This window comes from Colossoma macropomum, unplaced genomic scaffold (assembly GCF_904425465.1).
Source record: "Colossoma macropomum unplaced genomic scaffold, Colossoma_macropomum, whole genome shotgun sequence".
NCBI classification, from domain to species: domain Eukaryota; kingdom Metazoa; phylum Chordata; class Actinopteri; order Characiformes; family Serrasalmidae; genus Colossoma; species Colossoma macropomum.
The window spans coordinates 18,821,958-18,837,456 of NW_023494795.1; the positions used below are offsets into that span (position 1 = coordinate 18,821,958).

Consider the following 15,499-nt stretch of genomic DNA (forward strand, 5'->3'; position numbering starts at 1 on the left):
ACTCAGAGTCAAACAAAGACTGTATAAAGTCAAATCAAAGGCAGCACCTCAGCAGTTATTTCACCATTTCTTAATATAGCTGTATCACTAGATGTTTGTTTAGCCACCGCGGTGCAGATCAAGCACTGTGAAGGAAGCGGAGTGTCACGCAGGACTCAACCTGCAATTAACATGTTATATGATATGACATGATAAGCATCTGTACAGGCAGACCTGCTCAGCAAATCTCTCTTCAAATTCATTCACCGAGCTGAGCGCCAAGTTAGAGAAAGTCGGTGGTGCTGCAATTGGGTCATTTTTGGTGCACACACCCTTGCGCCACTTATAATGCTTGAACCTAGCTTGACTAGCAGTGAAGAAGCTTGGTGTGAGAAGCAGCAGCGTTTTTCCTCTCACATTTGGCTTGTTAATTCATCGTCTTCTCTGTTCGAATGTCAAAACATCCTCCATAACACACATATCCTGACAGTTACATCAGGTAACTGAGATTCAAATTAACATCACATTGTTCTTAACGTTAATCCAGGTTTTTATTACTGCATTGGCATCTTCAAATATATAGACGAAATATATCAGATATCAGTATCGGCTCAAAATGACCATATCGGTGCATCTCTAAAGAGAAAAGATAAAGGTAAACAAAGTACAGCATCTAGACATCCAGAGCTTCAACAGAGAGACTTTACAATTGGAAATTTTTGGAGCGAGGCTTTAAAACGTCTCCCAAATGTTTAATATTAGCCAATGCTATGAAACACTATGTAAAACCAAAAGCGGGCACATTCTCCTGTATTACTCAGAACATGCCTACAGGCGAGCTGATTCAAAGAAAGTAAAACCTTGGGTGATAAAATCAAACACCACATGCCAAATTCCACTCTCCAACAGTCAACAATGTTCAGCCGATGAGCCTAAAGCAGAGTTTCCCAATGTTCTGGCATCACAATCATCTCAACATAATGAGCCAACATGGAAAATGATTTTTTTTTTTTTCAGTTTATGTCACAAAAAAATCTGAAATGATTAGCTGCTAGGCTTGCATTTTTCCACGTACGTGACTGAACTTGACTTAAATGGCTCAAAAAAAAAAAAAACATTCTACAGACAATTATGCTGTCAATAAGCACATTTGTGAAAATACAATTTCTGTATTGAGATGAACTGAAATACACATATACATATATATTCTACACTCATTGTCCATTTTATCAGCTCCACTTACTATATAGGTTCACTTTGTAGTTCTACAATTACAGACTGTAGCCCATCTGTTTCTCTGCATACTTTGTTAGCCCCCTTTTACCCTGTTCTTCAGTGGTCAGGACCCCCATGGACCCTCACAGAGCAGGTGCTATTTGGGTGGTGGATCATTCTCAGCACTGCAGTAACACTGACGTGGTGGTGGTGTGTTAGTGTGTGTTGTGCTGGTCTGAGTGGATCAGATACAGCAGTGCTGCTGGAGTTTTTGTCCACTCACTGTCCACTCTATTAGACACTCCTACCTTGTCAGTCCACCTTGTAGATGTAAAGTCAGAGACGATAGCTCATCTGCTGCTGTACAGTTTGTGTTGGTCATCTTCTAGTCCTTCATCAGTGGTCACAGGACGCTGCCCACAGGACACTGTTGGCTGGATATTTTTGGTTGGTGGACTATTCTCAGTCCAGCAGTGACAATGAGGTGTTTATAAAACTCCAGCAGCACTGCTGTGTCTGATCCACTCAGACCAGTGCAAAACACACCACCACCACATCAATGTTACTGCAGTGCTCAGAATGATCCACCAAACAAATAGTACCTGCTCTGTGAGGGTCCATAGGGGTCCTGACCACTGAAGAACAGGGTAAAAGGGGGCTAACAAAGTATGCAGAGAAACAGATGGACTACAGTCTGTAATTGTAGAACTACAAAGTGCACCTATATAGTAAGTGGAGCTGAGAAAATGGATAATGAGCGTAGAAACAAGGAGGTGGACATAATGTTATGCCTGATCGGTGTACACAGGTTGTTGTCAAGCTAGAAAAGAATGCTAATTCAGAATTTATCTGTCTATGTTTCAATGGCTTTGTCATAAACAAGCTGGAACAAATAGCCAAAGTTACTTGTTACATAAAAATGGTCATATTCTTTGGAAGGAATCAGCGATCATTGTTATTTTAAAGCTCCGTTCTTGACACAGCAAATTCTCGTTAAGAACCAAAACACTTCATGAAAGGGCTTTTATTGGTCTGGTCAAAATGCTGATGCCTCAAGATCTGAACATCTCCATTCATAGCCCAGCAAGTGCACCACATTATTTTCTATTCCAGAACACCTCTCAGTCTCTGCTGAGGAACACTTGCCTAAAATGACCTTCTGGAGTCACAGTCACTTTTGTATGCCACTCCACGAGGCTGAGCACTGTTCTGGGAGTCAAGGCGTGTGCACAGATGGCAGGGGCTCCTCATTTTCAGGGCCACTCAATAGGTCAGCAAGAAAAGCCCTTTGGGACCCTGGGAATCACCAGCAACATGGATTACGATACAGATTATAAGCCCAAGAGGGGGTCGCTGGACCTCAAAATTAATGTGCTCCGCTGGCCTTCCTTGCAATAAAGGCTCAGAAGTGAATGGGGATAGAGAGGCAGACCTTGTTCTTTTGGGTGCTTAAAGTCTAATTACCATCAGCTCCCAGTTTATAATGCTGTGACCCTGGCAGCTGGCGGGAATTCAATTGCCGTCATGCTGCCATTTACAATCGGGGCCTTTTAATTCCCACCATGTGCTGTACAACTTCCCAGGATTTAAAGCCCTCATCACACTCCATCCCCACCAGGCAATCACACTCCACCCATATTACTAATGTGTATTCATGGGGAGAGAGATGCTCACTGGGTGTGTGGCTGAGGAGTGCAGGTGGCAATTAAACCCCTGCAGAGATTACAGACGGGAGGAAAGATGGAGGCAGCTAGCAGCTCCTCCCAGTGCATTCAAAAGCACCGAAGTCATTGTTTGATTGGCTTGATTGTATTTAAATCAACCAAAATCTAATTTCAATTTCTCCTTAGCCCAAACACAGTGTGCCAAGACATGTTTGCTGCCTGGATTCTTCAGCTTTGGACTGGAGCTCTGAAGCTAATGCAGCCAACAAGTAACCACACAATTAGTATCATGCGAACTGCATTTCTAAGTAATCATACACTTGCCCTAAACTGTGTAGAGTTGTTTAGTAATCTCAGACAGACCTGCTTACATGGTTCTGTTTAATGTACTGTTACCTATAAAACTGGACAAAAGTACCACCATAGATTTCATTAGCGGGGCTGCACTTAAAATATGAATGGGGTAGATCGTAACATTCAGCATGTCACATGTACTGCAGGAAGTCCCATCCTTAAAAAGAGCTAATCACCTTGTTGGAAAAGGTGTAAGTGAGGAAAGCCCCCATAGTAGCCACAACAGCATGATAAATACATTATTTTAGAAAAAATGTGTAACAATAAGGCTGCAACAACTAATCAACATTATCAATATCGATATCGAGTTCTCAATTAGTTGGCTTGGTGACGTTTCCACAGCCCTTTTACTTCACATGCCTGAAAGAGGGAACTTCATATAGCGGAGACCGCAGTACAGTGTCGTGCACAACCACAAAAATTAAAAACTATGAAAACACTTCACTTTAACGGCATCCAAACATACGGTTTTGATTGTGACATCTGAAATCAAGCTAAGTGGGCAGCGTGACCATCAGGTACAAATACGAGAGAGAACATACACTACATCCACGGAAGTACCTCCATGTGACTAGACACTAATTTTCTTTATTATTATCTTTAATAAGATAATAATAGCTTATTAAAACTGCAGTCAAAAGTAAAGAAACAGCTCATCACTGTCTGCCTTTCAGCCGATTACGTTTAAGTTCAGCAATGCAGCGCTGGCTGAAGAGACAAGCTGCAGTTTTAAACTGTGAGTCTAAACTGCTCAGCTAAACTACATGGTTATCAGGGCTGCTTCTGCCCCAACTCTAACACATATAGACTAGCTGTGTCAAGTGGCACAGACAGATCTGCGCAAGGCTTGTTAAACCACCAAAGAAACAGCACTTAAAGCTTTCATCTTTAAAAGACACAAAAAAATGAAGTTCCACTCATGAAAAGGAAACAGGTTAACATTTGCATATCAAACCATGAAGCTGTTGGTGTTCTCAGAACAATGGACTGACCGTCCCAGAGTCCAGGCCTCATCACTGAATGTGTTTGGGTTTAGCTGAATCATGAGAAGCAGAAAATGTAACAACCTTCTAAGACTGAACTTTGGAGGTGTGAAAAATATCCCTGCAGATTTCTTTGAGAAACTGAACGTCGCCCAAAAAGAATGGAGGCTGTAATAGAGACAAATTATGAACACAGTAATGACTGAAAATTTGTAATATTGATATTAAATATTATATGATAATAATAATGTTACATGACATTATTTTATGATATATTATTTTCAGGCTTCTGTGTAATATGCTGTTTTTATAATACAGTTTTTCTACTTTTTTCTGATGCTGGAAAAATAACTTTTTTTTGACAGGAAATCAAATCAATCTGATTCCTGCTCAGCAGCGTCGGTCTCCCCCCATTCATGTATGTAGAAACCTGGTCTTGTATAAACGGAAATAACTACCAGGGCAGCTGCCAAGATGCCAAGTGGACAGGCTTACCAATAAGGGTTTTTTTGGTTTTGTAGTAGTAGCTGCCACTTTTACTTTGTCCATGCTTTTGTCCATTTTAGCTACATTAGCCTCACAGTTTTAGTGCAAATCTAAAGAAGCAATCAGTGGACGTGTCTTGGTGCTACATTGGCAATGGAGTGTGATCTTGACAAGCTGTACAGCAGAAGGTGGGAAACAAAGGCCTTGATTGCAAATTACATTAGTATTGCAACGACAATTTGGATAATGAGAAAATTGCATAAATCCGTTTTTTTGGCTGAACAATCAATCGCTTTTAAAGTGACCACAAGCACCAACGACGGTCCTCAGATCTACAGCATTATCCAAAGCAAACCCCGAATGGACACTGTCCAAGAGTCAAAACCCGAGAAGAACAACAACAGTGTTTACACAGACATCCCAAAACAAATATATTTGTGTTTTTCTTTCCTTTCAGCGAATGTGTGCGTTACCTTCATCAAGAGTAATTTGATATTTCCACTCCTCACACAAACAATGGCGCACACCCACTCACGTCATCTCACTTGCGTACACAGGTTAGTGGAGTTCTCAGCACTGCTTCAGCATAAACAATCCAGATCACTAAGGTAAATAATAAGGCCATAATTACATCAAGTAGCAACCAGTGTAACTGAACCCACCAGCCATCAAACAAAGCCCTCACTGCGTAAACAACCAGAGGACGCTTCCTCACTGGGGCACAGGCTGTCTCTGCACATGGACAGCGGGGGCATTCGTGCATGCTGGAGCACTGCTGGGTAAAAGGAGAAGAAACAAAATGAGCAATAAAGATTAATTAAGGAGCGTTTTTATTACAGCCCAATCCAAACAACACAGCGGTGCACGTAAAAGACATAGGTAGGCCTGGACGATGGGACTTCAGTTTCAAAGGGCTTTTTCTTTTTTCTTTTTCTTGGACACCAAAGGACAGAGGCATGGCCGAAAGGAAAGACAGAAGCGCTCAAAGAAAGAAAGAGCTCAACCTCTTTGTCCCCATCTGCTGTCTCTACTCTACTCCCCCCTCACCACCTCCACTCTCCATTCTGACCCATCCCACAGGTGGAGATGTTAGCCCCCAAGCCTCCATCCACAGTCCAGTATGGACTAGAAGCTTAGAGACCCTTCTCAGCCCTTCCATGATCCTGCTGCTGCCCCGTTTAGAGGTTCAATTATACATCAGCTTGATGGATGGCAAAACAAAGCTGATCAATCTTCTGATGTGGCAGCACAATATATCCCGGGCCCCTTCCGAAGCCAGCGTAGAGTTCTATTTAGGGGACATTTTGTTTGTCGCAGGGTCCTGCCTTAACTTGGGAAAAGCTGCCTATCAGAACATTACACCCCTCATCTAAAGGGAGACAACACTGTACTTTATATTACCACGTGAGTGATTTATGAAGCTTTTCAGAGCCCCAAACATCATTGTTCCCATGAACAATCCACAATCTCACAGGGAAGTGATACACAGGACGCAAATACAATGCCCTGAATGGCGGCCGAAAACCCCCGGCCACAGGGCCGAGGCTACGGCAATACAGTGGGAAAATGTTCTCGGCCCCAGTCGCCACCCAACTCTCACCATTATAGAGCTCATAGATCTCAGCCGGGCTGAGGAAGTGGTTTGAGGTTACTAGAAAGCGAAGGCCATACAATGTTGGGAAAAAGACATGGCTTTTCAACTCACTGACTCCCATAAGATGGGTGGCAGCGCTGCTCGCGCTACTGGTGGCACGTTCCCACTGCAAATCTCCCAGGAGTTCCGAAGTAATAACTAGGCCAGACCACGCCACAAAAGGATGCCTCTAATGATAAAATAGAACACACACAGTGTGCAAAAATAGACGTCTATCGGCACGAGACAACGAGCAAGCAAACGAAAGTGGCAGGGGCTCTTCATTGCCTCAACAAGCTGGCCTCCAAAACAATGAGACTGAAGAGCAAGTGAGCATCTCACCTTTCCTTCCCCACAGCTGATGAGCAGTGGGTCAACAAAGACCACACGCCCTACCACCAGAAGGGGTCAAAGGTCATCGTTGACCTCACTGGCCACCTGTCCATCTGCTCTCCAAGGCAACTTAACAAGGCTCAGAGGAGCAGCCATTTGAGATTTCAACATACTATCCGCTTCGAGATCCTTTAATGTTTAGCTGAAGCACCTTGCTCTTTCCCAACAGAGGTCCTGATCCAACCCGAAAGAACCATTACTGAAGCCAAACCAGGTGTTTTTTTGTTTTTTAACGGACTGGATATATAAAGCCTAATCTAATTTCGATCCTTTTTAAACCTACTTTATCCCACTAGGTTATCCTATTTGATCTATTTGTGCTGCTGTAATAGAGGCGACTTAAAGTAACTACTTTAGGCCACAGATTTCTCTCTGCGTCACATCACACAGGCATATGTTCAATATGGCAATCTTATTATAAATAACTGTTATAAACAACTGCCAGCTGTGGCCCTCTGTCATTCAGAAACCTTACAGAATTTGGAGTAAGTGGATAATCATGTACATCTGATTTTCTGCCAAACTATTCTTTTAAACACAGCTAATATGGTCCTTCAGTACGAGTAACAACACGTCCAAAGCTGGGAGAAAAGAGAACTCTGTTCATGTTGAAGCAACTTAAAATAATAAAGTAGTGTATTCAAGGCAGCATAATATGGTCATAAAAACACTTGGTAAACGTCTCAGCACATAATAAAATAAAATCTTTTACAGTAGTCTTTAACGTAACTGGCAACCTAACACATTTCACCTAAACTGGACTTACTACCTTTACTGTACCTGAAGCGTTTACTGTGCAGCTGTATTATATACAAAAAATACAAACATCAGCTCAGACTCACTAGACCAGCCTCACTAGATAGGCTACTCAATATGAAATGACTCCTCCTTTCTTCTCAGATTGTTTTAGAGGTCTTCTATGAAGAGCACTGGTCTACGCACTGGGCCAGCCAAAGCAGCTTTCATGGGAAGCACATACTGGCCACTCTCACCTTCATCTCGCTCATTGGGCCTTAATGCATTCATCACCTCTGTTCTCTCTCCTGCACATCTGTCTCGTGCAAATCCCATTTCCTGTGCCTATTGAGCGCGCCCAGCGGCCTGGTGCTGGGCCGCTGACTGCCACACGTTTCCCATGGCCTCCTCACCCCTCTGTTCGCTCCAGCCTGCCTGGCCCTATTGTTGCTCATCTGTTCTTCCCCACCCGATGCACACCGTTGTCCACCCACCGGCCCCTTGCCCTAATCCAGCAACTCCCCCTCTCTCCGCAACACGCTCTCCTTTGATATCCCTCCTCCCTGGCTCGGACCCCCGTGGCTAAAGCAGCAGGCTGGCAGCTGGAGCAGTTGACCGTGTTGGCTCAGCTGCTCGTTCACGGAACACGAGCGACTCGCAGCTCCGCAGGAGAACCACTCTGGGAGTGTGGACCGAATTTCATTATGCGACCGGTCGACTAATTAATTGAGGCTTAATCCACCAGAGGACCCTAACGGATGAGCATTTGATGATTACAGTACCTGAGATGCAAACTGCCAACCACAACCCTTTTGTTGTGAATGTGTGCCTACACTGCTTCCTAGGAATCTTTTCACAAAACATCAGGTAGGTCTTTGGCATCAACATCTCAGAGATTTGTTAAAAGACAATTCCTTGTTAATTAAAAAATAATATTTTTAAGTAAATTTCTGCATAATTTAACCATTAAGATGGGAAACAGAGTTGGAACTGTTCACAGTGGTGGTGACGGGAACCAGATCAGGCCTGCGGCACAGCCCTATACGACCTGTGAAACCTGATTTTCTATTAATATTAGCCTGTTTCGCAATATGCTGCACTACAATCCCCAGCATGCACTGTAACAATGTGTGCTCCCACCCCCCTCCCCCAACAACAATCTATGGAACAGCAATTACACCACAATTCCACACCAGTCATACTGCACCAACCACACTAGCTGCGCTTTAGGTGCAGTTCAACAACCAATATAAACCCTTAGCAGCTCAGAAATTGATCCCAAGAATGAACGAACTTGCAGTAAAGATGCCAGATGTCTAAATCAAACAATCAGGTAGGTTTAAAATGTCCTGGGGACATTTAAAGAGGTTTAATGTTTCTACAATTTTTGTAGAATCTGTTTCTCTGCATACTTTGTTAGCCCCCTTTAACCCTGTTCTTCAGTGGTCAGGACCCCCATGGACCCTCACAGAGCAGGTTCTATTTGGGTGGTGGATCATTCTCAGCACTGCAGTAACACTGACATGGTGGTGGTGGTGTGTTAGTGTGTGTTGCACTGGTCTGAGTGGATCAGACACAGCAGTGCTGCTGGAGTTTTTAAACACCTCATTGTCACTGCTGGACTGAGAATAGTCCACCAATCAAAAATAACCACCCAACAGTGTCCTGTGGGCACTGTCCTGTGACCACTGATGAAGGACTAGAGGATGACCAACACAAACTGTGCAGCAGCAGATGAGCTATCGTCTCTGACTTTACATCTACAAGGTGGACTGACAGGGTAGGAGTGTCTAATAGAGTGGACAGTGAGTGGACACAGTGTTTAAAAACTCCAGCAGCACTGCTGTGTCTGATCCACTCAGACCAGCACAACACACACTAACACACCACCACCACGTCAGTGTTACTGCAGTGCTGAGAATGATCCACCACCCAAATAGTACCTGCTCTGTGAGGGTCCATGGGGGTCCTGACCACTGAAGAACAGGGTAAAAGGGGCTAACAAAGTATACAGAGAAACAGATGGGCTACAGTCTGTAACTGTAGAACTACAAAGTGCACCTATATAGTAAGTGGAGCTGATAAAATGGACAATGAGCGTAGAAACAAGGAGGTGCACATAATGTGATCGGTGTATATATATATAATAAATACAAATAAATATACATATATTTATAAAATGAGTCGTATTGATGAGCTCAGCGACTTTAAACGTAACACTGGATGGATGCCACGTCTGCCACAAGTCAGTTTGTGAAATTCCTGTTCTGCTAGACCTGCCCCTGTCACCTGTAAGTGCTGTTATTGTGAAATGGAAGCACCGAGGAGCAACAACAGCTTAGCCACGAAGCGATAAACCATTCAAACTGGCAGAGAGAGGTAGCTGGGTGCTATTCTTTCTTGAATCACTCACTAAAGTGTTACAAATTGCCTCTGGAAGCAACATCAGCAAAAGAACGATGCGTTAGGAGCTTCACAAAATGGGTTTCCAGGACTGAGCAGCTACACATAAGCCTAAGATCAAAATGCACAATGCCAAGCCTCAGACATAGTGGTGTAAAGCATGCCGCCACTGGACTCTGGAGCAGTGGAAACGTATTCTGTGGAGTGACGAATCATGCTTCTCTATCTGCCAGTCTGATGGACGAGTCTAAGTTTGACGAATGCCAGGAGAACGTTACCTGCCTGACTGCATTGTGCCAACTGTAAAGTTTGGTGGAGGACAGATAATGCTACGGGGCTGCCTTCAGGGTTTAGGCCCCTTAGTTCCAGTGAAGGGAAATCTTAATGTGTCAGCATACCAAGACATTTTGGACAAATCTATGCTTCCAACTTTGTGGGAACAGTTTGGGGAAGGGTTGGGGAGTTTGGTGTGAAAGAACTTGACTGGCCCGCACAGAGCCCTGACATTAACCCCACTGAACAACTTTAGGACCTTTAGAACTGAGATTGCCAGGCCCTCTCGTCCAATATCAGTGTCTGACCTCACAAATGCTCTTCTGGATGAATGTTCCCACAAAATTCCCACAGACACACTCCAAAATCTTGTAGAAACATACCCAGAAGAGGGGAAGCTATTATAGCTGCAAAAGGGGGACCAACTCCATATTAATGCCTATGGATTTACAATGAGATGTCATAAAATGTCCTGTAGGTATCCCAATACTTTTGTCCATAAAATGTATATAAAATGTAGTTATTTAATTATGTATTTTTTAATACTTCAAGTATTCGTGTAATATTTCAAAGTTTACAAGTGCCTATATTTTGCTGTTGACGTTTTGTCGTATTTTGAATAAACAATGGCCAGTTCAGGTCATTATTATTTAAAAATAAAATAAAAATACAGACATTCTTAGACCCAAGGATTTCTTGAGGTCAAAGGACCTTTTAGTGGTTGAGTTTGACATCCCTGTTCCAAACACAGAGAGTTATTGCACAAAATGGTTACAAATATGCTGTGTTATGTGTAAGGCACTGTTTTACCATAGTACATTTGGTCTTTTATTTTTTACTTTTTTTTAACAATAGTACTATTTATCACCATTACATATAAAAATAATGTGTGGGTTCACTGTTTTTTTTTTGTTTTGTTTTTTCATGGTAGATAAAATGGCTATAATTGCATTGGAGACATTGCAACCTAGCACAACTTAGTGCTCAAGTACAAATTCACAGCTTCATACTGTCTCATATGTGACCAAGCCACTGCATGCACAATACAATACAAGGCCCAGGCGTGAGCACTGAGCTAAGAAAAAGAACACACAGCCAAGTAAAGGCCCACAAAGAGGATGCCTGGCAATGGATTTTAATTGCGAGGGAATCGACAGCTAATCCCACGACTTTAGCCCTTGGCGGGTGACAAATAACATCAACTATCTCACAGGAGAAAGCTGAAGCCTCAGGTTAAACCTGTTGAGGGTGTGGTGGAAAGGTGACCCAGATGAGGAGCAAGTGAGGCAGCGGTAGTGCAGGAAGGTAAAGGTTGGCAGCAGCATTTTCCTGATACAGAGTGCCAGCAGGGACGTGTGGGTGGCACAGCGCAATGACTCAGTGATGCAGCTGCTGCTGTTGCTGCAAAAGCCAAGAGGAGGGGGAGATATATAGATGCCACTTATTCTCCACAGTTGCTGAAGGAATTTGAGTTTAAACGGCTCTTTTTCTCTACCAGCAAGGTACTTTGTGGATTAAATATACAGCATTTTAAACTTTTTAGCTCTCCCTCTATTGCGGCACAACGTCCCCTACTAGAAAAAGTCTCCCCCAAATCAGCGGATAACAAAACAAAATATCTAAACACAGCTATCAACATAGATTTCAAAATGTGCCGTGGAGTGGCTCCAACATTTTTTGACATTCATTTCATTTGAGCTGTTTCTGGCATTTATATTTTACAAACTCTCAAACTCTCACACCTTTTTACACTGACTTCCGAAATAAAAATGACAACAAAATAAATAAAATAAAGGTCAAGCTGCCGCCACCAGCTTGTACACCTGCCTCAGATCACGGGGGTCTTCCTGGATGATTGCCAGGTGAGTTTAATAAGACATGTCAAAGCACAGAAATAGTAACATATAGGGAGGCACCAAAATTCTTGCCCCCGCAAAGAAAAATAGTGAAAAACAGAAAATAGTGTTCCCTTTACTCCCCTGAGTCAAACACAGATGTATTCAAACAGTGAAAATGTTGGCCGTGAGCAACTCCCGGTTTCTACAAAGGACATTAGAACAGCGATTTTAAATCTATGTTAATCAAGAGGAGATACAAAGCCCACCAAATTCTCCATTACAGGTTTGATACTAATGGAAAACAAGACATGTCACTTGATATACAGAACACAACAAAACAACAACAGAGGCAGAAATCAAGGTTCTGCAAGCACACCAATGCTATCTGCAGCCACAGCTTTTGAAATGATAAAAAACTCTCAAACGACAGAGCCATAGTTCAAATCAGAACTAAAAATAATGGAAATCATTGTCTTAGATGACCAGCCACTCCCTGTTTTTGAGAGAACTGATTCCAGGGCACACACTGTAGCCTACATGCTGTAATCATTTTATTAAGTTTATTTTATATAAACCGTTTTTATTCACTGTCAATCTTTTTCAGTTTTCGGTCAGTTAGGTCAATTAGTCAATTTTCTATTAATAATGTGAAGACGAGTTCAATTTTAAACATTACCATTAACTACAGTCATGAAGTAATGGCCCAAGGAGGCCTTGATAAAATACGTACACAGCGCGTTTCCACTAGGGTTCCATGACAATCAGTCATACTACAGGTAATATGCCAATGACACTCACTCACTGTATCTTTAACCTTGACGTTTTTAAAACAGCGCATTTATAATTTCATTAACTGAACAGCCTAACCAGCAGCTTTCCAGCACTGTATGCCCCGAGTCCAGTTTCGGCAATAACCTTGGGCTGGACTGACCGCACATTCGATGCGGGCGACACGTGAGCTGAAAGTGGTCCGAGAGTGACTTGCTAGTGTGATGTGCGTCACCTTGACAACCCTGCATTACAACAGTGAATGACAGTCCCATGAGCATCTGGCGTGATTGCACCATGCATTCCACCCATACCAGCAGCAAGCAGCGGACGTGGATGACTAAGACATCTCGCTAAAAACAATGGGCCTAAAAGTGGGGATTGCCACTTTAACTACAGCAAGAGGAAGCCTTACTGCATAGTGTGAAATGCACAGATTGCCAAGCGCAGATGCTGTGGAACAATCAGGGAGGAAACACCCACAGGTGCCCCCCAAGAAAACAAAGGTCTAAATGCATGCCAGGACAACAGAAGGAAAAATGACGTTAACTCAGGAAACGTCTATGGATTTGATGAAATCTCTTCTGCAGCTCTGGCAATTTATAGACAGGCCGAATGAAATGTCAGAAATAAGGAAACCATGAAGGGACAACAAGGGCGGTGAGGAAAGGAACGTTTAAAATTTAGTTCAAATAAGATTCGTGGAACTTCGTAAGTTATGGAAACAAGATAGCAGACCTCCTACACCTGATCTGAAAAGGCCATAAGCAAAGTCATCTGACTCCTATTCTTCATTAGTCATACTGTCCACAACCGAACACGCTGACCACAGATGAGAGTTTGCAGGTTATGAGAGGAAAAGAGAAACATATTTCTTGCCACAAAAAGAAAGTTTAAAACAGGAACAGTTTGATTTCTGCATGTGTAGGTTCCTGCTCAGCTTTACAGGGGAATTCCACTGATTTTTTCAAAATTTCTGCATAACTTATTCTCGTGTAAACAAAGTAGAGATGGGAAAATTGGTATCCTTAAGTATAACTGCCAGGCTGATGCCAACAGAAAATGCTGTAATGTGGGGAGGGGGGTGAAAATGATTAAAAATGTTAATCTTAGGTGAAGTTCTTCAACTCAAAATAGCTTTTTTATTAAGTTTAGCAGTTTTTAAAGAAAAAATATCAGATCTGACACAAGCTTTCAACATTGGTAGCAGAAAAGATAAAGTGGCACCACACCATGTCTACAAAGATGGTGGATCTTCTTTTTTTAATTTACCAACATTGCATACTGAAAGTTGTCTCAGAAGAGATGTGGAGTTTCACGGGTCGTTTTGGGTAAATGAAATAATAACACATTGAAAAAAATGAAATGGCTATATTCGCCTGTTGTGACCTCTGGTTCCTATCACCACCACTGATAAAAGGAAAAAAACACTGTGTAGGTTACATTTCTCCACAGCGCACCATTTTATATCAAACCACTCTGAATTACTTTATATACATCACAACAACTGAATTATGCAGAAACTGTTAAAAATCCGTGGCCCTGCAGTCTAACGGGTCTTCAATATTTAGTAACATTTAGGCAGATGCTACACTGCAGCATGCATGTTCCTCTTTTTCGGATGCAAGTGGTCCTTCTCCTATCACACCACATGCCGATCAAGTGTTTAGACTGTTCAGTTCACCGAGTGCAATACCGTGGGCATCAGGAGATCTATTTAAATGAGCTCGGCTGCCTCTAATAGGAAGCATGTGCATGATGGACAAAGTGGAGAAAGGGATTTCCCTACGTAACTAGCGAGCTGCTCGGCGCTCGTCAAACCTCAGCTAAAAGCACTCGATTTCGACATCATCTCTGCGAAGCACACAGCGCGAATAACTGTCAGGATCATGCAATCCGGGAGCCGCGATGCTTCACAGTGAGAGCTGGTGATGAATGGGGGCTGGGCTGCTAGCAACAAAACCCGAGTGCTACGACCGCGGACACCGCACAAGTGGCCTTTTATGTCGGACTCACCTGGCTATAATGCACCGTGAACGGTTTCAGGTAATTCGAGTTGGTGCACGGAACGACCTGGATATTATTAATCTGCTCCATTGTATCAGAGAGAGCTGCCCACCGGCGCTTCTCACCACAGCTTAGCCGAGCCGCAGATTAGCCTACAGTGGAGGAGACGGACTGAGTACGGAAGCCTGTGAGGGGCAGAAGAAGAGCGTCGGCTTTCGCGCATGTGTTTTCAAGACGAAACGTCAGCGAGGCTTCGGTGCAGCCGTTCAAGGTGAAGACTGACTTGTAACACGGTAATGAGAAGCCATTCACAGAAAAGAAGCGGGGGAGAACACGGTTTCCCGCCCAGGGTGGAAACTAGGGCGCGTTTTGCCGCGCAGGTGTTTGATGGCGCCAGTTTATTGCCAGCTTCTTCCCGCCAACCACAGTCAATCACGCCGAAACCGTCAAATGCGCTGTTAATGATTATTCGGCTTCTACCATGCGTGGAGCGCAACACACCTGCCTGCGCGCGCAGAACTCGAAACACAGCAGTACCTGCACAGTCTGTTACTCAGGAATATTGATCTGGTTGGTTTTTAATTAAAGCTGTAATTTAAAGTCACAGGACTGATAAATCTGTTAGAATACCCACCCTCTAGTTCTTGGTGTCCAAAAGTGTGTAGACACCTTCTATTTCTTCTGAATTCCCCACCCCCCCATCACCCCTTTGCTACAGTAACAGCAACTCTTCTGAGAAGGCTTTGCACGAGATGTTTTAATGTTGCT

General features: G+C 43.2%; 1 protein-coding gene across 1 annotated transcript in view; it reads right to left on the reverse strand.

Annotated features, from left to right (window-relative positions):
- nudt14 (nudix (nucleoside diphosphate linked moiety X)-type motif 14) overlaps nt 1-14,901 on the reverse strand; it is a 55,004-nt gene extending 40,103 nt beyond the window's left edge. The window contains exon 1 of the mRNA XM_036581721.1: nt 14,741-14,901. Within this exon, the coding sequence (XP_036437614.1) occupies nt 14,741-14,821 (81 nt within the window). The 5' untranslated portion in view covers nt 14,822-14,901. The remainder of the gene's footprint in view (nt 1-14,740) is intronic.
- Between the last annotated feature and the right edge of the window lie 598 nt (nt 14,902-15,499).